General features: G+C 39.2%; 1 protein-coding gene across 1 annotated transcript; it reads right to left on the reverse strand.

Moving 5' to 3' along the window:
* Positions 1 to 1,549: 1,549 nt before the first annotated feature.
* On the reverse strand, positions 1,550 to 26,941 carry LOC138267193 (extracellular calcium-sensing receptor-like). Its single transcript, XM_069216044.1, has 6 exons — positions 26,733 to 26,941; positions 21,789 to 22,080; positions 20,203 to 21,039; positions 10,649 to 10,876; positions 8,480 to 8,603; positions 1,550 to 2,466 (listed from the first exon to the last, which is right to left on the reverse strand). The coding sequence occupies exons 1-6, from the start codon at positions 26,939 to 26,941 to the stop codon at positions 1,550 to 1,552; spliced, it is 2,607 nt and encodes an 868-aa protein (XP_069072145.1).
* Between the last annotated feature and the right edge of the window lie 260 nt (positions 26,942 to 27,201).

The raw sequence follows: 27,201 nt of genomic DNA on the forward strand, positions 1-27,201 counted from the left end.
TTGATAATTTTATATTGCAACATATTTTTAAAAAAATCAAAATGGAAATAAATGTAGTTTTTGTTTTTGATGTCATTTTAACCTAATTATCATGTGCAGAACTCACAGTAGATCTCCATCAACTAGCAGATAATATTCTACCATATTTAATTGTGAAGTTTTACTACTTTATGTAATGATAGAAATTGTTTATTATGATCTATCTCTACCTATCTATATATCTATCTATCTATCTATCTATCTATCTATCTATCTATCTATCTATCTATCTATCTATCTGTCAGTTCAGATTTATAAATAAATCCTGTCTTCACAGATGTCATTCAATTCAGAAAGTCCATTTTCTGCCTAAATTTACCAAGTGGAGGTTAACATTTTTTTAACACTGGTCAACGAAAAGCAAAAAACACTTTCATACATCATACCCAAAACAAGTCACATTGCCAACCTCATTCAGAGGCAATTTACTTTTTAAGCTTCCCTGATCAACATCACCTTGTGCTAAGTTGCTTTACATCAGGCTCTGCCACCCTGATAAACAGCTCTTTGTTCTCCCTGCAGTATAGCATTCCGTCTTAATAGTTTGCTCATCATTTTGTATAGTTTGTGGCCTACTTTGGGGAAGCCAATATTCCTGATAGACATTGTAAAAATGTGGGCACATAGCTGTGATCACCTGTAATAGTATGTACAATATACCATATTGTCACTTACAAAGAAATGTACTTAACAGTCAAACAGAGGACTGGTCTTAAAAAAGTGTAGGATTATTATCTAGATTATTGAACTATTCACCATATTGTATTCCATACGTGAATTTATTTAACTTACGATATTGAGTATTTTTCTATTGGAGTATGATGAACAATATGAGTAGATAGATCTTCTTTCAAACAGTATCTTTCGGGTACCGGAGAAAGATAGGTCTTCAAGGTCAACCACAGGTGTCTTTTTGAGTGGGGGTGTGGGGGTGCCAGTTGGATATCTGTTGAATGGGACCTTATATACAAGATAAAGGGTATTGAATTCAACCATCTTCTTAACTGGCATTTAGAGGCGTGCCGTCAGTGGAAGAAAGATGTTCTTAGAGCTCTTCAAGCCATGAAAAGCAAATTCATTTTCTCTAAAGGTTGGTTGCATGAAGCATTAGTCTTCAGATTGCACCTCTTAACATAGAAAATGTTGAGGCTAAGTCATGTTTGTTTTTTCTTTTGTTTCAACTATATAACAAACTAACAAAATGTTACAACTTGCCTTTTTTGTCCATTCAGTATTGACCTATAATATGTATTTTCTTTACATTGGGTTGGCAGTTAATTGATTATTGTCAAAATTAATAAGATAGCCTCCAGTTCCATCTTTACTCTTAGCTTCCACACCTCCAGTGATACTTAGCATTAAATATATTTTTGTTCATTATAGTGTTAGAAACTAAGGTGATCAATCACCAGATGGGTTGATGTTGAGTTTAACAAATGGGAATGCCTTCGTGAAAACTAGTAACTTTGGGCTGAAGTGCAGTCTTATAAATTGTCTATGTTTTAGTTATTTATTCTTTCGTCTGTGTGTTACCTTTCCTTAACAGATGATCTCTTGTATTCATTTCAGGCTTGAACAATATAATAAAACATTTGGGAATAAATATACAGATGAGTATCCCTGCACTGGAAGAGATGATTGCAAAGACCTCCATGGCAGTTGTGTATTTCCCTTGTGTGCTCAGATATCCAGGAATGAAAGACATCCATACACTAAGGAAGACAAGCATGCTGAAGGTGATCCATTTGGCCTCATTGAAAGTGTCGGGCAAATTTCTTGATAGGAAGGCCAGAACAAAGCTGCCTCCAGCCAGCATCCCCATGTAGCTCAGCATGCACCAGAAGGCAGTCTCTGAACATTCATTACACTGCACAACGATTGTCCCAGTCTTTAGTTTCATGTTGTTGTCTGGGAAAGGAGGGCAGAGAAGCAACCAGCTGGCACAAATAATGAATTGACCAAGTGTGCAACCAGAGACTGTAAAGATGGGGACCCGAAGACCCAACCACTTCCTCAAGTTACTTCCAGGTTTTGTGGCATTGAATGCAATGACCACCATGATAGTTTTGGCCAAAACACAAGAGATGCACACAGCAAATATAACACCAAAGGCAGGTTGGCGAAGCACACAGGTAATTTTGTGAGGTTTCCCGATGAAGAACAAGGAGCAGAGAAAACTGAGCATCAGAGCAACAAGGAGAATGTAGGTGAGCACTCGGTTGTTCGCTTTAACAACAGGAGTATCTGCAAACTTAATAAAGATAAGTAAAATGGACAATGTCTTCAGTGAGCAATTGATTCCTACCAAGACCAAAACAATACCCAAAAGAGTGTGATAGGAGAGGAATTCTGTTTGCTTAGGGACACAGGTGTCACGTTTGTCATTGGACCACTGATCTGAAGGGCATTTCTGACATTCTGTTGCATCTGAAAGAAAGTCAACATATGTATTAGATGGTGCAATTTTTAAAACATTATCCTTCATGATGTCTTCCCCGAATGCTTATGGTTCTGGTACGTTAAGTCACTTAGCATGTCGACATTCTGAGTAAATTACAGTTTTCCATTTTTTCTTCTTCCGTTAACTAGCCACAGGCTAAATTATATATTTGTCATTTCAGAAAATACAACCAGATTCCAGAGTTGTCTAAGTGCTACTAAAGTGCACTTTGAAGACACACCAGGTATATCTGAAGAAGTTGGCAAAACACAACCAATGGAACTTTGGGCAAATAATCTACTTCAGGCTGTTCTAAGGAGTAGCTCGTCAGCTACTGGTAGCTCGCCAGCTACCTGTAAGTAGCTCTCCTGTGTCCAGTCCAGCCTACTGAATTAGAAGTGTTTGCTTGACTGAATAGATGTATAGAAAAATTAGAAATTGCATATTAGAGAGGGTAAATATCCACCTCCACATCTTCTATCTTTTCTATGGGGACTAACTCGCACATGCAAGTTTACTACTTGGTACTAAATGTGAGACTAGCCATGAAGAGTGATTGGGAAAAGGAACTTACTTACTACTTTATGGGAGGGGTTTAGGGAGAAGTAAGGAGGGGTTTAGAGAGGGGTTGGAACACGTTTAGGAAGGGACATGCCTACATCCACAAACAATTAAGCCCAATGCTATTCTAAAGTAACTAAAGCAAATAAGAGGCCTTTAACAGTGGTAAATTACTCTGGTTCAGAGATAGAGTACGTCCAGCACCACACATGGCAGTCAGTGAGACTGCAACTCCCACCCATTGACAATAATGGCGGTAGGGACTTAAAGTAAAATGCGGGGATTTATGTACTCACCTTTTCCTAGGAGGCAAAATGTTTTGCCGCATTGATGCCAGCAGGGTGGCGGTCGGGTGGAGCGATTGAGTTTGTTGGGGGGCACCAGGGAGGTTTGGCGGTAAAGTGGGTATAGGGGATTTGAAGCATGTGCATCTAGTGGCACATTGTATGATCCTAGACTATTGTTTTATTTCACCTTCCCTCATTTGTCCTCATTATGACATATAAGAAGGCCCCATAATACGTGACTTCAGGATGTGTGCTGCACAAAACTTTCTCCTGTGTTTGATTTAAAAAACTATAATGTTGTTTATGTATAATAGGAACTGAGGCCACCCAAAGAGTGCACAGAACAAATGACCTGCCCCTTAGTTCACTATTGGCATTGTTGTCAGGGTGGGAGGGGAGAGAATGAATGTTTCTAAAGTAGTATTTGAACACTATCACTTTTGTTAAAAGAAATACTTCTCAATGTACTGGTATAATCTGACGTACGAAGGAAAAATGGTTCAGCATGTTAATGAAATTAAAAAAAATATTTTAAAGAGAATTTATCATATTTTTGAACTTCTTCTGCAAGATGTTTTTAAAAATGTAGGTGTTCGTAAAGTCAAGTGGTGCAGGAAAACCTAGATTCTTCCTTCATTTAAAGTCAATTATCCTTTAAATAAATGCTTGCCTTTGTTAGAGTTGAGTCAAGTAAACAGCAGACAGGTGCTGTTGCTGACCATGGACAGCGTGTATAAAGGTCAAGGGTGGAACATGCGCCCCCCTCAGGCCGTACTTTGAGTATAACTGCAATAGGAAATATTGGTACATTTAATATTTAGAATAGTTGAAAGTATAAGTAAAATACTGTAATGTTTAAAAATATATAAAAATAAAGCATTTTTTTTTTTACATTGTATCAGCCTTTTGTAAATGTTTACATTAACATAATATTAGGTTTTATTGAAATATAATCAAGTACTTATAATTACTTACAAATATTATTAACTGATTGAATACATATACATATATTTAATTCTATACACTATGTTCAATCATTTTTAATGCATAATAAAATATTTTTTACTTTAGGTGGGATTTTGTTTCTTTATTTTTCAAATTATATTTATTTCATTGTATATCTTTAAATGACAAATTTACTTCAAAATTAAGTTAATATGGCTGAAGAACTTTAAAACTTTATTTTATATTTTAAATAATTAAAAAAACATTTAAGATCAAATTTAATATAGCAGAATTTTTACAATTGATAGTAAAATAAATGTTTTTATTTTCTGTGCACTTTCCTCAGGTAGACTCCACAGTTGTGGTGGACACCTCCCCATTTTAAAGTACAGGGAACATACAAAAAAATGTTTTAATATTTTCTTTAATTCAATATTTTATTATATTGGAAGAAAGGAATCTTGCTCATAAGAAAGACAATTTTTGTGAAAGGTGGTTTCACTAAGGCTAGAAAAAGATGCTTTTACCACATTATGATACCTACAGATATAGAATTGGTAGAATAGGTAGTGGATGATGTAAGAAATTGCACTAGTTGGAAAGGTAATGGGAACATTGTTTGACCTATTTCCCATAAATTTGATCTCCTTTATGAAAAAATCTGTTTCATTGGATGGAAATATAAAACAAAGTGAATCCCCACAGCAGGAGATATTGATTATACATGTTAAAATAATAGTGATACAAGTAAGTATGAAACAGTTATCGACACATATTTAAAAAATTATAACCTGATGTGTGATGCTAATTGGAAAACTGATTGTAATTGAATAGACAAGCTTTATTTTGTAATCTTCATATGTATCCCAATACTAATTTATGATAGTATTCATTAACAGACTATGAATTCATTTTGATCTGCTTTTCACTACTCGGGCAACAGTTGCAAAATAGAGATGATTTAGAACTGATGGGAAACAGATTGATGCAAATGGTGTAAAGAAATAGATGGGAATTTGGGCTACTAGTACTAATTAGCCTCGCCTTTAGAATGTAGAACCATTAACATGTACTATCTGCAACCTTACTCATTTTGAAAGTGTTTTTGTTTTGGGCTGCTTTATTTGATTCTTCAGTAGATCAATAACATAAGACATTATTTTAAATCTGGCGGGAATCATAGCTGAATTAGCAGATACACGTTGTGTCATTCACTACAAAATAGAGAGTGTACTCTCCTATACTCTCCAAATAAAACTATTTTATTCATATCCATATTGTATCGTAAATGATGGGAACCAGTATTGATAGAATAAATCATGGCCCAGATACTCTGTATCCTCAAAGATGAGCTTTTATGCCCAGAAACTAAAGAGTTTCAAACATTTCTGTTTGATATCTATACATCACATTCTTTACATGAAGTTAATAATTGACCTGAAAGAAAGAATACCCAATGTACATGCATTTACCTTGTTTAGAGAATGCCTAGTATGATAGGGATAGTTACCATTGAGAGATATGGCGACTGAGACTTAATGAGTATAATAATATGCAATAAATTGTACATTTTCAAATAATCCTAAAATTCTATGAAATTCACATCAAGCATGATTGAATCTCTAACAGTTTTGTTAATTTATTACCTCTTGCAGTGTTTCTTTAAATAAATGATGTGGAGCTATCACTTGTCCAGTCCATCGTTCTTATCATACTTTTTAAGTTATTTTTCAAAGAATGGACAAGAACGATGGCACAATAATTCAATGGAGGTAAAATATTATTTAATAAAAATCAATGAATACCTTAAATATAAGTGGTAATGCTAAACACTTGAAGGATATTATTATGTGAAATAATTTGATTTTATAATAGGGGATTTTGATTTCTGCTGTTAACTCATTTTACCATCTCTTATAATATACTTTGCAAATCTGAAAAAATAACTTTGTCCAGAATAATAGCTTGTTTTTGCTGTTCAGAGAACTGCAGAGGTTGGGCTCATATGTTATAATTCACTACACCACAAGTTGGGACAATTCTCATAGGGTATTGTTAGAAAATGTTGATTCTCTTTTTGCCATGTAAAAAGATGCATTAGGAGTACTGCAGATTTGAAAAAGGTAGATAGTCAGTTGTAAGACAGAACATAACTCTAGGGTGCTAATGTTTGGTTTCCTAGAAAATGGGATTTCGTAAGATACAACTCAACCAGGTTTTGAGTGTTTGTGTTTGATAGTGACATCAACAGTATTTTGTCATCAGAGGATGTACAGGCCCAGAAATTGAAGTACAGAATATGCTACAATTATCTCTGAAAACAATAATACTAGGTGTGTGGACCTAGAAGGAAAGTCATTTTTTTTTTTAAAGTTTGCAAATTGTTTTTGGGAATCTGGTTTTAGTGATCAAATTTTATTGTTCAAAAAGCAAAAATCTTGAACTTTAAATTTAAAATATAACCCCATTCCTACAAAAAAAGTGTATTTACAGGTTGAGGTTTTCCCGGACATACTTTTACATTTATTTTTGCTCACCAGAATTCTAGGTGGTACAACAGGAAAGATTCACAAGGCGTACTTACCCAGTGGCACTGAGCATATCAGGCAAAAACCGCTCTGTCCTGGTGCCCATTCCTGCTGTGCATGATGTAGGTTTGTACTCAGGAACAATAAAGCCTCCTGTTCAAAAGCGCAGCTTTTTTGTGGGCATTCAAAAAAAAGTGAACAAAGACATATTGGAACACCCATTTCTCACTGTTAGAGTGGGATTTGGTACTGTGGGTTTCTCTGCACTTGTAACAGAAAGAATACTTTTAAACATGGCAAGATCCCCATTGTGAATTCCAGACAAGTGTAAATTAAGGTGTGTTTTGGACATAAACTTACTAGATGGCACACATGGCTCCTCACATGTGAATTCTGTTCATGTACCCAGAGCATGGCACTGACTGCACTTGCTTTGGTTCATTCCTATGAATTTAGCAATTCTTCTGATGATTGTTCAGGCTTTATTTTCAATATTTAACTCCTGAGGTGATGTTCTATCATGAAGCCCCTGCCCATCCCATTTTCATGAGACATGAAGGGTGACATTATACAACTTAGGACTTTATTTAGAGTTTGGAGGCTGGGATAACCCTGTCCCAAAGGTGATGGCTATCCCATCCACTGTATTAGAAGTGCCCTAGAATATGATGTGCTTGTTGCTTTTGTGATGGAATATCCCATCTGTCAAACTCTAAATTAGACATTAAAATCAGTTTTGTTCGGATAAAGACCCTGAAGAATAGATTTAGTCAAGGACAGATCAACATCTGTTGTACTTACGTATTGGCTAAAGGCATTTGTGTTCCTCTTTATGTACATGTATATTTATGCCTACAAAAATTAATAAAAGCCAAATGTTGAATTATTTTTCTCTTGTTCAATATGAAGGCTATTTTTATATCATTCACTATGCGCTTTTCCAATTTTGTACTTCAGTTGCTACCGCCTCGTCAAATAACAAAACCACTGTGCCTTTGTTAATGTGTGAGATGTTCTCTGTCTTTTGGCTCATGAGTAATTGATCCACTTAAAAGACTGATATAAACAGATGCATTTGCACAGTCCTTCAAACCTGTTTCTCCAAAAACACAATGATCTGGCAAAATAAACTTATTGAATTGGATTTTGTATTTGAAAACACAATGTTGACAGATATTTAAAATAACTACTGAGGGAACTTGTTTGTTTTAGGTTGTACCTTCCCAGATTCCATCACAAGATTGCTGCACTGGACGACATTGTTTTGAGGCAAACAACAAACATTGCATGTTTGAAGCACACAAATTATCTTAGGTGCACATGAAATATAAACAAGTGTGGTCACATGTTTTGCCTATCCAATTATTTTCATAGATTATTATTATTATCATCATCATTTACATTATTATTAGCATTACCATTGTTATTACTATTAGCGTTATTATATCTATTATTAATATTATTACTATTATTATCATTAGCATTATTAGTGTTATTTTAGTAGTAGCAGTAGTAGCAGTGGAAGTAGTAGTAGCAGTCTAGTAGTAGTAGGTTAGTGGTAAAAGCAGTAGGAGTAGTAGTAACATGAACAGTGGTAGAAGTAATAGCAATTATAATTACAGTAAAAATAAAATAATAACAGAAATGTTTTTATTATTATACTATTCAGAATCCCATACCTTTCTCATTGGAAATTTCCCCTTCGGAGCATTGGATGCAGTCAAAGCAGCATGGGGCCTGTCCCTTGCGAGCAGCTTTCCTATACCCAGGGACACAGCTCTCGCTGCATACAGAGAGGGGAATCTGAGAAAGATAAAATAATTTTGAAAACGTAATCGTATTGGAACAACAAGAACAATACACCAGTTAGGATAGGAAAAAAGGAATATATTAGAACATACTTACTAGGCCTGAGCAAAATGTAAATTATGCAGGAGTAATTCACAATTTCACATTATGCTTGTTACGTTAAACTCTAATAATATACCTTTATGCCGCTTCATGTTACACACTATTCACGGCAAAACTTGATGGTAAATGTGCCCTTTGAGTTGAATACACAGGAACAACAGAATAAGACCGGCTGTTGTTTGCAGTGCTTTTATTTTTTTGCACTAATATTTTAGCATCACAATATTGTGTGACTGACAGATTTAACATTCATAAAAATACCCCTAATATCTATTCGGAAGTCCACAGATAATATATACCCATTTTTCAGTGTTTAGGATTATTTTCTAAAAATGTGCCTGTCATGATATAGGCGATATTTATATATACAAATACAACGCACCTCATTGCTGGGATCCCAAAAAGTCCCCAACAAGTCGCAGATGACCTGGAATGTCTCTAAATATTGAATATCGTTTTGGCAATATGTAACTTGGCAATATGTAACTTTAAGAGAAAGGTTACACAGTGGTACTGCCATGAAAAGGCTGCCAGAGAACAATGTTGTAATCAGCAGGGCAGCTCTGACTTCAGCGCCACTCTGGCTGATTACAACCTGCACCCGCCGTCAGCCGTTCGGGATCGATGATCCTGGTGGGGACAGTGGTATGTTGGTGGGTCTGCCCGCCACCTTCGTAATGTGGTAGTCGGACTGCCAATGTAGTAATAAGGCCCTAAGTGTTTTAAACCCAGAAACTGAATACAAAATGCTATTTTCATTCTTGTATTTTTTCCGCTAAGCCCTGTCAAAAAGAAGCTGATAGTTGACACATAGTGGTTAGGAGATACATTTCATTTGCTGCTTTAATATGTGTTAGCTTGTTTTACATTTTAGTTTTTTTGCCATTATATGACACTGCACCCATTTAGCAAAATGACCCTGAGTTTGGAGGACAGGATTAATCTAAATGTACTTTCTTATCTTACAGTGAGCCAAGTTTAAATTGCAGAATAGATCTTCAAGGCCAGTTGGCAACGAGTCAACATGTAATCCTATAAGCAATGAGTCAGTTAAACTGTACATCCTTAGAAACATGTAAAAAATAATGATTACGTCTAAATACAGAAGTTAAAACAGGAAGCTTTTTATAGGTCTTAATTTACTCAAATTTAATCGGTTGCTTGAAACTACATTTCAAGATTTGTTGGGTTAATTGACCAATACGTTTTCTATTAAAATGTTAATCTGAAAAAAACCCTGGAGCATGCAGTCAGGAGTTAAGAAGCATGCATCAACAAGTTAGAACCCAATGACATTACACAATTATTCCCAGAAAAATGTAGTAAACGAGCCATTCACTTCTTTTTTTAAATGTATTAACCTCTGTAGGTTGGGCTATTTTTCAGCGTAAATAAAGTAAGTGGCTGATTTTTCCCATTTTATTAAATTGTTGGTTAAGCTAAAAGGCAGACGTCGCTGCAGGTACTGATTATATAAGACGTATCCCAACCCCTAAGGATTTGGACAGTGTTTTATGGTACTCTGGCCTCAATATGTAATGCTCATATTGTTTTTGCCCCAACCAAATCAAAACCAAACGAGAAAGATGAAATCATTAAAACCATTTTTCTTAAAACAACGTTGTTGAATAGTTCTGAATAGATATAACTGGCTATTTATTGTTTCCTCTGATGTGGTAATGTTTTTATGGGCTATGTTTTTATGGGTTCATACTTTCAGGACAAAAAGTGCGTAAGAAGAAACTGTATGTTTTCGTTAATCAATCCTGTCATTTAACAAAGTCTCCTTAAAATTACATTTTCATATTTTAAGCCACAATCTTACTTCTTTTTCCATTTCTTCAATATCAATTTTAAACTTTCATCAAACAACCACCTCTTCAAAACATAACTACCTTCCTGGATTAAAAATGTCGTGTATATTCCAGGGACAGTACCTCATTTCCTTGCATGTTCCATTTTATGGTGCTAAAGTTGACAAACATTTCTTGACCCTTTGGTGCCCTGTTATTAAAACTGCCAACCTTCACGTACTGGATGGTGCCTTCCTGGCTGCTTTGCCAGTTGACAATGTCGTACACAGCAGGAGGGTCTCCATTTCTGTCAAAGAACATCTCCTCCCCAAGTTTGTTCTTAAAGGTAACACTCTTGAGGTAATGCAATATCTGTTGAAGGAGGGCAGAGAGACACAAAAAGTAGTTGAAGACCTTTTCTTGTTTTCTAATGAATGATAAAATATTTCTGCCACCAATCTGTCTGGAATAGTATTCTTCTGGGAGCTGGTCCTTGCACTCTGCACAGCTGAGCTTACAGTTTTGGGTGGGGGGGCATGGGAATGATCATTTTTGTTTGTCAAAGCATCTGCATGTCAGCAGGCTGCATTTTAATGCTTTAAATAACAATTCTACATTGCAAAAGTGGGTGTCTAAAATGCCACTGCTTATTCAAATGTTAAAAATTACTTTTACTTGAAAGTAGTACTTCAAATACACCAGATTGTTGAACAATGGAGGTGAGAATCTTTAGTCAAGATACGGGCTGTGCATGAGCTTCCCCTAAGTGATGATAAACAAATTCATATTAAGTATACAATGTTATGTGAACAGGACTCAGAGAAAATCATTACATGAATAGCAGCAACATAACAATATTAGAGTTAAGAATCAGTCATATAAAGGTCCAGCACTGTGCACTTTCTGACATTTGGGACAGCCCGTACTCAAGCCTTCCACTTGTTTGCCATTTGCTGGGCAATGAAGATATTCTGAAGGAGGGTGGTTTACTCTGACACGACCTCATAAAAGTACTCAAAGTATAATACATTGTTAATGTTATGGAAATACTTAAAAACCTTTATGTGAAGGAATGTGCATTCTTTAAAAAAAAATCAAACTTTATCAACTGTTTTGCAGTATGAAGATCACCCCTTTCCCGACTCTGAGATACAGAGAAGACAGAGAATGTTTTTACACTATGTTTGAACTTATTAAGATGCTGGTAGATAATTCAAATTATCGTGGTATCTCTGTAGAATCTGTGGGCATAATATGCAGTATACCCAAGGATGAAGCCAAAATATTTTTGCAAAACGCTTTGTTTCCCCTATAAATGGAAGACGAAGATTTTCTGAAACTCATAGTAGCACATTTCCTAACATTTAGTGTTTCCTCTCTTGACTTGTTAAAATCTGTACCACATGTTTTGGTAGGCCTCTTGAACGGTCTTTCGTAATTCACTTAGTAGATCAGGGGCAGCGAAACGTGACAATGAAACTGAGTTACAAGGATAAAACTCCCTATACATAAAGGCAATTGTATTTTTATTCTGCAGAATTAACACCCCCGGCTTCCTGGAAGTTTATTTCTGCATAACAAAATAGATTGGCAAGTGTGATGCAACAAGCAACATGGTGAAAAGCCAACCATTCAGTTTTGTGAAAGTTCTTCATCTGGACATGCAAATCACTTTCTGCTAAATCAATCAATCGTTCAGCATTTATATAGCGCAACTCTATCACCCCTAGTGGTATCCACGCATTGAGGGTGCCATGTCTCCATCGAAAAGCCAGGTCTTGAGCTTCTTTCTGAAGTCTGCCACGGACTGTGCCGTTAGGAGATGGAGGGGAAGGTCGCTGTGTGTGTGCGAGGGTGAGGGAGACGATCACAGATGTCTTGCAGACCTGTGGAAGTTCAGTCGATGGTTGGAGTAGAATGGTCCCTGCTTGTGTAGAGCCTTGTATGCGTGCATGAGGTGCTTGAACTGGCATCTACTCTGGATAGAGAGCCAGTGGAGGTTTCTGAAGTGGGGGGCGATGTGGGTATGTCTGGGGAGATCCAGGATGAGTCTGGCTGCAGTGTCCTTTATGGTCTGGAGTTTTCTAAGGTTCTGGGTGGAAATTCCAGCATAGAGGGCATTGCCCAAGTTAAGGTGACTGGTAATGAGGGCCTGCATGATGGTGTTTCTGGTTTTGATTAGAATCCATCTGAAGATTTTTTGGAGCATGCAATGGATGTGGAAGCAGAAGGAGGTGATTGAGTTGACTAGTCATTTCATGGTCAGTTGACTTTTGAGGCTGATTCCCCGGTTGCATGCATGGTCTGTTGGTGTGAGCTTTAGTCCAAAGAATCCATTTCTTACATCTAAAGCCACTATTCATATGCATAGTTTTTTATCCAGTGTCATGTTTTACAGATGACGAACATGATGTAGGAGCAATATCAAACATTGAAATAATGTAAATGTTCTTTAATTGACTTGTAATCTTCTTGTGATTGACTGTGATTAATTTCAAGGAGTAGTCTTTATACACCATCCAGATATTTTTCAAATTGTACTTTTTCATTACGAAAACAGTATTGCTAATGAAAATTGTACAACATTTTCACAAATAAGTAGAATGTTTTTAAAAGCTACACGTGTCCAAAGATTTTGTTTAAAGTAGGCTGTGTCTGAAACAGTTAACACAGTGTTTCTAAAGTTATAAGGGATAATTTTAGCTTTTTTTAGTCAAAGAAGTTATTTATTGGAAATAAACATTATAATCAATCCTAAATAGTGTTTACCCCGTAAGGACAAAGGGGGTGGGGGGTTAGAAGGGCAGTGATTTGAACAATTGAAATTCTTCTTTTCAGTACAATATCTGCTTTCGTCTAGGGTCACTCAGAAGCATGAAGTGAAGAAAACCTTAGCAAAATGTAAATTCCCTGCTGAATTCTTTCTCAATGGAAAATAAAACATATAACGTTTAGTAAGAGCTCATAGGAAAAATCCCAAAATAACTTTTGATACTTTTAAAAAATTTATACCTATTTAAAAGTGAAAAGATTGTCAAGGTGAAAATAATTTCATTGAATGATTATTGGGAATGTGATTTTCATTTCAAGCAGATAATGGAATTCTGAAATGAAATTGTTTTCCCTGAGAATCCTATCTGATTTTGGCCTCTAATTAGAAGTGGCCTGGTATTTGGGCTGGTGTTTAATGCACTAGATGAAATTCAAAATCCATATTCCCTGAGAGTAGTTCTGTTAATTGCAATATTTACAATAACCTATTTTACCTCACATATTACAGTTATTTCTGTGTCTAGCATTGAAATCCAGCAGTTTTCGCATAATACATTTTGGCACATAAAATTTGGCAAGAATGGTGGAGAATGCCTGATAATTCTGGTTATGCAGTAAGTACTATTATTGTGCATAACAGAATTATGAGTTTGGTGTCTGACACCACACTCCTGCAGTTTGCCCTGGATAAATTGGAGCAGGCCAAACCTGCCTAAGTTTATCGGTGAAAGAGTACCCACTATTTACCAGGACATGCTGATTTTTGGTGTTTTAAAAAATCTGTTTATTATTCCTGATTAATGGGCAAACACTCATATTAGAGTGCTATTTATCAGCCCAAACACTAGATTACTCATAAACAGGTCTTTGCAAATTGGAGATGTGTGCTACTTAAGTGTAAATATGCTTGCAGTTTATTGGTGAACGCCCACAAGAGTAATATTCCCTTGGAGCTTAACAACTTTTTCATATGTACCAACTCACAAATGTCCAAAGATGGCTGGTGTATGTGAGCATGATGGGCATGGCCTCACTATTCATGGGAGGAGAGGAGAAGCGAGAATAAATGAGCTGCTCAAACCAGGCTGACTGCTCCTTAGATAGGCTCCTGATTGTTGTCTTGGTGGTAGTGTAAATGCACAGACACGGGCATGTAATCCACTAGCCCTTGATATACAAGCTAGGTCAGTTACGTCAGGTGCACGGTATGGTCTAGCTTTAAGTGCTATTCATTTTGCCTCTCGTCGGGCACTATTCCAGTAGCCCTCAGGGCGTATTCACATAGATCACTTGAGAGCACAGAGAGTTGGGGCCATGGCGGGCCACCAGATACAAAGTAGGAAGGGATGGCAGTGGTTGCAGCCTTCCATGATTGTTTATTCGAAACTGGTTGGATCAGCGAGGGGATTGGGTGAGGTCACTGCCAGTTCGGCACATCTGGAATTGCTCTGGTGCACATGTGTATAGATTATTCCATTAATTGGGGATGCTGTTGGGGAGTGTTTTGTGTCTCGCCACATGGGAACTCTTTTTTTTTTCATCCTTTAGTTGAGGGTTCACAGAGCATTTTCAACAGGGTGGCTGAACATGATGGGACTGGCCGTATGATGGTACGTCACAATTATTCCGTTGATAATGGTGCGCTGCAATTATTCGGTTGCGAGGCAGGCCTTCTTCTCTCCGACTGCAGTATGGAGCGCGAAGCCATGGCGAACACTGATCTGTGTTTTGAAGTGTTTAACAGAGCAATGTCCTTGCACTCATGAATGGTGCTGATATGCATGACTGTGAGCGTGCGTGTATGTGACTGAGCGCGTGCACCTGCTCTTTTTTTGTATGGGTGCGAGTCGTTGTGTCTGATGGGTGGAGCGGCACTCTAGAGAAGAGGCCCTAGTAAACGAAAGTGAGCCAACACATTAACAGGAAGAGCTGAGCCAAGGGACAGCCTTGGCTTTAAAACTCCTGCACGATCTGTTGCATGAGAAAGCTTTGCAGTTAAAAAACATGCTGCAGACATAGTGTTAGAATATGATAAATTCTCTTCAAAATAAACCAAAGTATATTTTTTAACTGACGGAAACGTTAATGAACTTCGGAACATCCCTGCCCTACTATGGAGATGATGCCATCAGTGAAGAAACAAGTCACTTATCATGTCCAACGTAAATGTGGCCTAGATTAATAATGTACATGAAGCAATACCATATTGTATTAAATCAAACACAATAAGTTTTTGTACAGTGTACATCATGAACTCCTGTATTTCAATGTGCTCTAAATGTGATAATGAAGAAAAGGGAGGCTTTGTGAAACAATTTGTTTCCCAGGATCACACACTTTGGTCACAGGGTGAACTGGGATTGGTCACAGGTTTTCTGCTTTCACTGTGCAATTCAGACCTTGGGCCCCATGTGGCTGTTTGTCTCACTCACTTCTCTCAGTCACAGTGTGAAGGATGGATACAACTTTCACGCCCCACCACTTTCAAAAGTCACCAGTAACCACTGCAAATGTCTACAAACTCAGAAAACTAGATTTGTGAAAGAGGAAATTCCAACATATTGGCTGACTTTCCATATTGCCAATTAATATTTGATGAAACATTTAAGAATCATACACATTGATTATGGCTGTTAAGCCAGACAATTCCAATTTTTCAGATCTGACGTGGTATTTTTCCATTACATGTCACCTGCAACTGGTGAAAATTGTTGAAAAGCTCTTAAATAAAATGTCAGCCTTTCAAACTTTTGGCAACAGTCAGTAAAATATAATTGATAACAAACCTATTAGTTGTTTTCACCAGTCGTCCCTCTATTTCATGACAAAGAAAAGGTCAACGTTACTGAAAATTTTGTAGATAGACATTAGCCTGAAAACTAAATATGGTGCATTGGGCCAGGTGGTCCTAAAAAGATGCCTGCCAAGCAAAATATAAAATACAGGTTCCTGGTGGAGCAATGATGAAATGGATTTTATGCTTGTGACTCGCACTTAGAGATGCCCAAAGCTATGGCATTAGCAGGTGATTGAAAACAGAAGCAAAGATGGCCCTCGTGTTTCAGAGAAGTTGGTCAGCCTTCTCTTTATTGAGTAACAAAGGGATTAGATAGAGTATTAATTGAGCAGCATGAATTTGGAGTCGGAGGAAGGTAATGGAAAGAGCTCTATGGGCCTTATTATGAGTTTGGTGGTACCACCGCGGGACCGCCAAACTCACAGGGAGGACGGCACTGCCTTGGTGGTGGCATCCTCCCTGACTGTATTACAATTCTCCCGCTGGGCTGACCAGTGGGAACATTGTAGAACGCGGTTCCCACAGGCTGCCCACTGGGAACAGTGCTACAATACTTGTCTCAGCTCCCTCAAAGGGGCCGAGGCCAATACCGTAGCGCACAGAACCCTCCGAATGCTCACTGTCTGCAAAGTAGACAGTGCGCATTCCGAAGGTGCTGGGCAAGGGGGCCCCTGCATTGCCCATTCCACTGGCATGGGAAGTGCAGAGGCCCCCCTGCGGCCCCTGGTACTGGCTTTCTGCCAGAAAGCTGAGTTGTAATCAGTCAGGCGGCACTGAACTCAGCACCACCCTGCTGATTACAACTCAGACAGCCATTGGACCTTCGGGCACAATGTTCCCGGTGGAGACGGTGGTACCCTGGAGGGCCCACCCACCAGGGTCGTAACGTGGCGGTCAGACTGCCACAGTTGCGTTGCTCTGACTGTCAACACGAGTCTGGAGGTTCTTGGACCACCAGCCTCATAACAAGACCCTATATCAGGAATAGCAGGTCACTGATCATTAAGAAAAATACTGATGGTGACTTTGTGTACTAGGCTGATAAATATATGGTTAGTTAATAAAATAGTTATTCATTAATTTTGCATCCACTTTCTTTGAGAACTAATTATCCAAAAAAATGTATTGTTCTCCAGACGGAAACAGTGACCAAATTAACTCTACCCTAATTACATTGGCACCACTTTAAAGCGTTAGTGTGTCTCATGTTTGTCATATAGTTAGGTCTCATTTGTATTCAATATGTATATGTCATTAGGGAAAGCCCTGTCACATATGTCAGCCCACATGCATCATCACGCAAGCACACACATGCATCACCACACAGGCGGCTACCTACAAAATGACATGGTACAATTATTTGTATTTACCAATCTTGAAAAAAATGAAATTTCACTGGTGTGAAAAAGTTCTTTTGAAGGTAAGGAAGTGGACATCAATTAGCTGCCTGGCTCTCAGAAACATTTAAAGTATAAAAAAAAGAATGCGGATCCTGGGGGATGGAGTAATGGAAGAGAAGGAGCAGGAAGCAATGGTGAGTGTCCGATGGGGATCAAATAAAAATAAAGCCATGTGTAAGGAAAAGAAAATCAAAACAACAAGTAGAAAGCAGTTTGGTGATTGAGCAGAAGAACATGGGGGAGATAGCAACCCAGAGCATGGGGTTTGTCAGAGGAGAAGCACAGGCTGTAAACCCACTGTGTTTTTCGTGACCCCACAAAAGGTCTTTCACAACAAGACATCTTGATGCCGAATGCTCTCGACCCAGATTATGCAGGTCAGATGCATGTAGACAACATAGACTATAGGGCACATAATAATTCCCCATATATATATAGGTCACTTTTAACCATGTGATAGGACTGCTAATATTCATTTGAGGCACTAATGCATCACTCTTAAAACAAGTTTAACTAGGTCCTTAGAGTTTCATCACAGACAAAAGATGAGGAGTTCATATGTTCCATAACAAGCTTGGGAAACTTAATTCAACTAAATTGCACACATTATCCGGGACCCAAGCACCCCTTGTGAGCCCACCAAGAACCAACACAAGACAGTTCATGGTGTGAGGGAACCCAATGATGTGGCATGCCACAGGATGTCAGTGGGCTCCCTGGTCTTTTTAAGATAAATCTTTCTGAGGATACTGGGGTGAGAGAACATTGCAAGCAGAATAAATGTCAAGGGATAACTTTAAGGCTGTATGGCATCCAGGGGCTTTTTGTCTTACTGTATTGGTTTGGGGGGTACTCAGTAGGATTACTAAAATAAAAGTCATTTTATTCCTGTAGTTACACACATTTGATGGGCATGGTGCCAGCGGTTAGACATCCACGTCTTCTTCAACCTCAAAAAAACAAGAGTGAATGAGGCATCTGACAGTTGCCCATGAACCCTTTAAAAAATAACAAAGTTGGCTCTAGTGCAGCTGACAGATGATCTGGGGCTTGTTATGTTCATACGATTTTGCAGTTCATGTGGGCCCTGAACAGGTCGCAACTGCCCCGAACATTTTTCTCAGTTGCAAACACGGCACCAGGTTAGCTCTTAGTTGTTCCAGTCATCTTAACACTCAATAAAATAGAGCTAGAGGAGAACTGATACAGCACACAGATGCCCTGGCACCATGTTCACATTAATGAGCAGAGTGTACAGGCAACTATTTGAAGCCCCGGTCATTTCTGCATCCCAAAGAAGCACAAAACTTGGGAAGGATACTAAGAGCCTTCTCGCCAATTGAGAATCAGTCCAGTTATAAGCTATCCTAGTATTCCACCACCATTAAAATAATGTGGGAGAAAGAGGCCCAGGACTCCTGACCACTATTGCAGTCCCTGGTTGTAGTAGCAGACATGGAGCCAGGCAGTGCTCAGATGCTACAGTCTGCCTTGCCCACCTCCATTTGGTGGTGTGCAGAGGCCGGTGAAATGTTGTAGTTTACCTAGTGCCCTGTGAGGGCACCTGGCTAGCTTTGCCCTTCCCAGGCCTCTTTCATGTTCACAAATGTCCTTGAAAGATGACCTGGCAGCAAATAAATATGGAAACATTCTATAATCCCAAACAAAGATCCTTGAACAAAATATGGTGACTCCTCCACAATTAGAAGAGAGATGCTTTTGGAAAACCCTTGACATTACTTGAAATAACAAAAGTGAAAGTGAAGATAGGGTTACTAGTGCTGTTAATACTGTCTATCACACACAACAAAAACGAAAACAAATTCAGAAGTGAAGATACCAGTGTAATCTATTCTCTTAACCAGTGCTAACTTAAAAAACTCAAGCTGCACTGATGAGGCCCAACATGACCGAAACAGGTTTAGGCTCCTTGTGCATCTGTGAAGTAGGATTGGTGCCAATCATGCTGAACTGCCTGTATTTGAGTAAAGCTAAGGTACATTTGCTTTTGGTTCTGTTTTGGCATAAACCATATAAAACAACAGTAACAGAGACTGAGCTCAGAGTAACCAGCGCTGGCTTAGAATATTTCAAACATTTCCATCATCACTTCTTCGTTGCTGTCATATTTAACTTGGCATCAGTGTTTTGTATAATGTTATTGGTCACACCAGTTGTGACCAGTGCACGTGTTGTCATGTGTATGGTCTAGAGAAGTACCTTGGAGAGAGCAAATGTTGCAGAGTTCAGCAATATGGTCAACGGTTAGTGTTTCCTTATGGCTTTGCTGTACACCCATGATATTTAGTGAACTGATTTTTTCTGGGATTATGTAAAAGTATATGTTTGCATGTATGCAGATTTAAATCAATTTTCTCTCAGCCCTCCATTTGTCCATTTGACCTATGATGTTATCCTATCTGTCATCATCTACTGAGAGCTTCTGTGTGTCAATATGTGGGACTGTTTATCTCTGATTTTGTAAAACAAAATTCTCTTAAATTGTCTTCAACAAAACTGTCCACTGTTTTCAATAGGGTTTTACCAATAGACTAATAAGTAGAAACATTGCCTCTTTTTATCAAAATACCCCTTTGTTGCAATTTAGTAGTACATCTGAAATATTTTCAGGCAAATGGGTAGTTTTTCATGCAATATTAACAATATACAATGAAAGTAATACACCAGTTTGCTTTCATTTTTTCTCATTACTTGTACGTCTATCTCACCTCCCATGGTTTGACGTTCCCTATGTTGGCACAGGTATTATTCCTGAAAGGTCCCTGTCCTGGTACACAAGACCAAATGTTTCTTAATGTGTGAGCCACAGCGTACACTGCATTGTAAATGTTATAGCTGATTCTCAAGTCAGAGTCAGTGACCAAGAGGTCCCTGATAGCCATTGGGTTCTCGTGGCCGGAGCAAATAGCTTTTGGTGTCTTATTTAGACCTGACTCAACCGTGACAACAGTGTCTGGCCACTGGCATTTGAATGCATGTGCCCAAAAGAGTTTCAAAAATGGATCACGTGGGTAGGACAGGGGATGAATCTGGAGAAGGAAGTCTGTAAACCCGGGCATTTCTCCTTCATGGATGGCAAACCCTATGGTGCCACTCAGCATGTCAGCAAGTTCCACAGTGGAAACAATAGGGGAGGTTGACCAACCCTCTGAGGCAAGCCAAACTTTCCTTGTGCCCTTCATTTTGGATAATTTTTCCATTATGGGACATATATACGGATCAGAAGAGAAGACGAGGATTGCTGTTGCTGTAGACCGTTGGATCTCCTCCACTATACGGTTGATCTTTTTGTCTTGTGCAATAAGAGGGATGGTTCTGTGGAATGCAATGCACACCCCAAACTTGGAGAGCTCTGCCTTTAAAATCTGAGAGCCCAGCTGGCCATAGTCATTGTCAGTTGACAGAAGCCCCACCCAAGTCCACCCAAACTGGACCACAAGCTGTGCAAGGCCTCTGGCTTGGAAGTCATCACTAGGAATCGTTCGGAAGAAAGACGGGAACTGGACCTTGTCACTGAGCACAGTGCTGCTAGCAAAGTAACTAATCTGCAAATAAACAGAGAACAGGGATATTAAGCATAGAGTTCAGTGTCATACTATACTTTGAAAAGACATGCACTACAATTATGAGATTTAAATTAATTGAGACTGTCTAATGCTGCAATCCCTATTGTTGCAGGATAAAAAGTGGTCGCAAATAGCACATCAACTGTTTGTGACTAGTCTTGAATTTCGAAACGGCACCTATGTACTAATGTGTTGCATTGCAAAATCCCCAGTCACAATTTATCAGAGAACGATAGGCCTAATGAGGTGTATGTAACTGGACATTGGTCTACAAACACTATTACAGTTGCAAACCATGAATACAAATGTTGATACATGGTATTTCAACATGCATTTAGTACGGGAGGTCAATTGAATGCCCCATCCTAAATGTGATTTGGAATGGTTCGCAAAACACATTTTGCAAGTAACAAAGACATGTAACTTGTAAAATTGGTTTAGTAAGTAGAAAAAAAGCCATCTTGTGGTTGCAAACCTCAAACACTGTGATTTTCCAAATTGCCGGGTCTGAAATCGTAAAATGGCTTTGTACATCTGGCCTTAAGTGTTTGGTCGAAAGAGATAATACATTGTCCCAGCCCCCTGGAGTAAAGAGAAATCATATTTATAGAACATGCCATATTTATACACGATTAATTAAATTGATGTATTTAGTCTGAATCTGAACCCTTCAAAACTTCTTTTCACCTCAGTTCGCTCCCTCACATGTTCATACTCCCTGACGTTACCTGTGGATACCTGTGAAGCCCAAGCCACCTGCCAATGGCAATTGACTTTGTGGTGCCTGAGTCTGCAATGATGACGGCCAGTGGGGGCTTGTCCGGGTAGCGGTAGTTTGGAAGGCCTTGGTCATCCCCTGCCAACAGCCAGGTGACTCCCCTGAGAGACCTCGTCAAAGACAGACAGGAGTCGAAGATCCGCACACCCAATGTCACGTTGGGGAGGAAGGTTGTATCTTGATTAATCTCGTCTACAGCAAAGTCGATGGCTCGAGCCCAGTGGTAAGAACGGATGCTGAAGCTGGAGACATGGGTGACATGACAGAGAGATGCTGTGTGATCAAGATGGAGAGTTGGCAAACAGTTTAAAAGGGTTGAGAGAGACCGTGCCTCCAACTCATACCCATGAAAATCACCCACACATAAAGCACCATGTGGATTAACATAATGTAGTGAATACTATCAAAGATCATACATTGTTATGTTATGTGTATTTGTAAAGCGCACTGGCACCTGTGAGGGTATCCTACAGCTATGGGAAGAAAAGCATTAATCATCTTCCAAATACCTACAGCTCCATAAGACATCTATGCAGCTCTGTAACGCATATATAACACTGTCCAAATCTACACAAATTAATGGAAAAGAATGGGAGGTCTTGGTGATAAGATCAGGATCCGAACCAGGGTAAAAGCTAGAGGAACTTATCAAGAATTGAAAAGATGCACATTTTCCTGATTTGGGTAAAAATGTTCCTTCTTTTGCAAGACTGCTCGCACTAAAGGTAGTCCGATTCTGCAGAAAAAAAAGCAGGCAAACTTGACCAAAAAACGTTGTTTTTTAGATGGTTGGAAGAAAATGGCACTATCACTGTGAAGATTCAATCAAACTCAAATCTGAAATAATAATCACTCTGTAACATTGCTATCTTAATATATACTGGCACTGGCTCAGCACAACTGTAGGACACCAGCATTGGCCCAGTCCAGTGCTGACTTCAACATTGCGCAGTGTTAGACAGAACACTATGTTACCAACCAACCGAACCCTGATGTTACCATGCCAACATTAACACACCGTGTTATCAGATCCGCAATTCTTATGTTAACACACAAGTGTTACGAGTTAAGAGGCAGATTTAAGAGCCCCTTGCCCTACTTTAACAACGCCTTAGCGTCATTTTTTAACGCTACGGTGGCCTTTTCCCCCACACCATATTTACAAAGTGGCGCGATGCATGCATTGCACCGCTTTGTAACCCCTTAAGCCACATTATACGTGTGGCAGGCATAATGTACGCAAGGGGGGCTGCAGAAATGGCGCCGTGGAATCTAAGAGATTCCACTGCGTCATTTTTTTCGGCTACTTACAACGCCTGCTCAGAGCAGGTGTTAAAAGTGGGCAAACCATTGGTTACAATGGGCCCCTATGTACTGTTCAAGGTTGGCACCAAAATGTGGGCACTAACCCTGAACAGTACATCAATAGAGTCAAAAATGTTGACGCTATTGCCCCCTACCCTGCACCCTGGTGTGTGTATTTTAAACATGGCGCCCACATGGTGGCAGTAGGTAGGTGCTATGGGGCGCAAGAAAAGTGGTGCTAGATTGGGTACACCCCCACTTTTCTTAAATCTAAAAATAAAGCACCTCAATATTAAAGCCACAATGACCAGTTCTTCGTAATTATTTTGGTAAATATTGAATCCAATAAGTACGGGTACCCAGGGGTTCGTTATTTATCAGATTCGATAACATCTGCAGTAATGCGTTGTGGTCACAAAATTGGGCATAACGAGCCTATCATGGGACGTACTGCTCAAAAACTGCCTGGCCTGGCATTTATTGGTTCTTATTCACTTGCTATTTTTTTAGCAGTTTTGACCAGTTGAATTGTATTGGGTGAAAAATCCAGATGTTGGATTATTCGAAATATTCATAATTCCGACTCCCACCCAAACAGTGCTTTGCATAGTTTTAGAAATTAATGAGGCCTAAATCTTTACCACGACCAACCCATCATCTACTGAGTTAAGAACTTAAAAAAATATTAATTAAAATATACCAACATTACCATTACCAGCTCAACATATCCCTGATGCTAGCCCAACAATATTATTAAAATGTGCCAACATCAAAACCTTCAATCTCATCATACCAACAGAGCAAATTAAAATATATATTGCCAACTCTGCACATCCTGATGTGTGGCACCCGAAGGTTACAAGCTGAGAAACACACAAATAGTAAAACTCCAGCAATACCAACCCACTGCCTCCTAATATCAGTTAATCATACTCTAACTGCAAACATCCCACAGTCAACACAACAAAATGAGTTTCTCAGAGCATGCTGACATCAATAACTAAAATGTTCCAACTTTAAAACACTTACATTTGGAATTCACCATTTTGTGATGTTAGCATACACCAGCTATCTAAAAACGTGCTGTAGACAGCGCACCCTCATTACAAATGAAGATCTAGCTAAGCGTCAGCAGAACAACATTAGCAAACCTGCCAACACTGCATTATCAACGCCACTGGGTCACACAACCTGAGGTTAGCACACCAACATTACTAACTACACCATGCGACCTTCAGCTGCCTAACATTACCCATATACTCCATCCCAGCGCTAGCGCCTTAATCTCAAGAAATCCTCATTTCATAATAGTAATAATGAACAGATCATATGACGCTATCAGTACACCGCCATGTCAACATATTAAAATTACATTTACCTTCGACTAATAGAAACTAGCTGTCAGAATAAGAAAACGCGAACTCATTAGTAGAGGAAACTCACTGTCACAGATCCAGGCTGGGTGTTGCACTAACTAGTCCCAGCGGGAGCACCTCCTTTTGGGCCAATCTCTCCCAAGGCTACTATCGTTCAAAGAATCTGGGTGCCTTTGGAAACTGTCAAGGCTACTCTATATATAAACGTAACAGTATAACATAGTGTAAAATACCACACCGTACCATACCACAACATGCTATAACATACCATACCGAACCATAACATATCATACCATACCATTCCATATCATATCAATTCATGGCATGGCATACCATGACATACCAGACTGTTCTGCAGAGCATTCCATGTCATTCCATAACAAAACATGACCTGCCATACCATACAATAGTACACCATACCATATCATAGCCTAGCATATCATACATTAACTTAGCATAGCATAATTTAAAATAAAATAACATGTCATGCCATAACGTACCACAGCTTAACAAAACATAACACATACCGAGACCTAGCAGAACACTACCATGCTAACATTACCTAATAAAATCAGATTGCAGAACACATGCAGTGCTGAATGAACTCATTACATGGCTGCACAAAAATGTTTTAACTGTATGTGTTTCCTTGACATGCTGACTGAAGTAAAGGAGTTTTACAGGTTTTGCAATGGTGTATCAGCCCCAAAGTCTCCCAGAAGCCTATCTTCACATTTTACATATGGAATGGCATTGTGTTTCCGATTCACATGACATTTGTGCAGCATCGTCTGCTGTGTTGCGTCCAGGCTGCGAAGCCACATGCAGAAGGATCAATACACACTGGAAAAAGTTGAATAAGACAGCACATGGCTCTAATCCTAGAGGTGCACTCGCAACTCTATGCATACATTCTCGAAATCCCCCCCAAAATCCATAAATCTGCAACACAGGTTTCCCAATTCACATGGGTGCAGATTCATGAACTGGTGTGATTCACAAAGATTTCCAAGAGCTCGCCCAGAAACGCCTGACCTTCCAGGATTCCCAGCAATACTTTTGAAATAGTTTTGTTAATTATGACTACGCAGGAGATTTATGTGTGTTTAACTGCACATCGTGTGCAGCGGCTTGTGTGGAAATGCCATCTCCTAAGTGCAGTAACATCATTTTTTTTATTTCTTCCATGGGGGAAATATTCTTCCCATTGAGAACCCCCTTCCCTTAAATTCCCACCAATTATGGGAGAATTTCGATCTTTTGGCCATCCCAGAAAGGGAATCAGTTCTGCCCCTTATAAATGTATCGACCATTTTCAAACTGGTAATTAGTGGAAAACAAGTTTGTGACTGCCGACAATTTAGATGGGCCTGCCCATCTTAGAATGAGCACTCCCCACTCCTGCAGCAGGATGTACTTCTGACCAACATTACACCATTATGGAGAAATATTGCTCACTAGTAAATGTATTTACAAATGCAAGTTGACCTGGTGTGAAAACCCTGTGCTTGTAATTTGAAGCACTGTTGTGTACAGGTTGAACGTTGACCCTTAAATAGCTTTGGTAATAGGGCTTATATATTCTGCAGAAATAAATGGAGAAACGTGTTAAAAAGTAAGGTATAAACTAAAGGTACATCCACAGATGGAGATGGGTGTTATGGAGGAAGGTATAACATGTACATCCACAGATGGAGATGGGTGTTATGGAGGAAGGTATAGCATAAAGGTATAGCCAGTGATGAAGAGGGTCATTATGGAGGAAGGTATAAAATAAAGGTAGAGCCAGATATGGAGAGCAGTGTTATTGCCCAAATTCTAAAATAAAGTCAGAACAGGAGGCAGCATTTAAGTATTGATGTACTCAGATGAGGAGGGGATCAGAAGGAGAGTCCAGAGATCAGGGAGGGGGCACATTCGCTACAAAATATTTTCACGGAAGTAGATGTGTAAGTAGACAAGCTTAGACTGAAGAGAAAGTGACAGAGCCAAATACAAGAAACCAGCGAGGGGCGATAAGGAAGGGAAATCCATATTGGAAATCAACACCATCATGTTTTCTGTTTGCTCACTTTTTAGGCCTCTTAGTAGGGGTGCCTAGCCCAGAGATTCAACTGCGGGCTTGAAACTCCGAAGGAAACATGAAGCATCCCCAGTTAGGCGGTACTAGATTCGTACTAAAGTATTAGACAAACAAAAGGCTCTAATCTTACTCGCGACAGAGGATAGGAGTGGGGGCTGCCGTGAATGTAGTTTCGGGGTCTTTCCAGTTCCAGTGCACCGGGATTATCCCTCCAATCAGGACGTCTCCGCCCAGCTCGTGGCCAGTCTCCTCCGGGTTGTCCAATGAGCACCCAGCAGAGCAGCAGGGAGGAAGAGACATGGCCACCAGCCCCAGGGTCAGCAGTGCGCTCCAGCCCATGTCTGTGCGGTGATGGGGCGAGGACGTCACCGCGGGAGGACTGTATGGGTTTGAGAATAGCAGCGACCGGATAGGATAGACGCGCACCCACAGATATTACAATGTGTGGGGATCAAAAGCTGTATCTTGCACAGTACAACAGCCTCCCGCGCGCCACTCATCATTCTGCCAGCAGCCACGGGTTACGTGCTGCCTTTAAGCAAGTTTTCAACTAAAAATAGAATCCCCAGATGTTGTCATTTTTGTAGAGATAATGAAGC

This window comes from Pleurodeles waltl, chromosome 12, assembly GCF_031143425.1.
Source record: "Pleurodeles waltl isolate 20211129_DDA chromosome 12, aPleWal1.hap1.20221129, whole genome shotgun sequence".
NCBI classification, from domain to species: Eukaryota; Metazoa; Chordata; class Amphibia; order Caudata; family Salamandridae; genus Pleurodeles; species Pleurodeles waltl.

Coding starts and splice junctions, on each gene's coding strand:
- LOC138267193 (XM_069216044.1), bottom strand. CDS start 26,941: ATGGGCTGGAGCGCACTGCTGACCCTGGGGCTGGTGGCCATGTCTCTT. Junction 22,081..26,732: donor ACTCCTATCCTCTGTCGCGA/GTAAGATTAGAG, acceptor CCATGTCTCCAG/CTTCAGCATCCGTTCTTACC. Junction 2,467..8,479: donor GGAAATTTCCAATGAGAAAG/GTATGGGATTCT, acceptor ACTTTCTTTCAG/ATGCAACAGAATGTCAGAAA.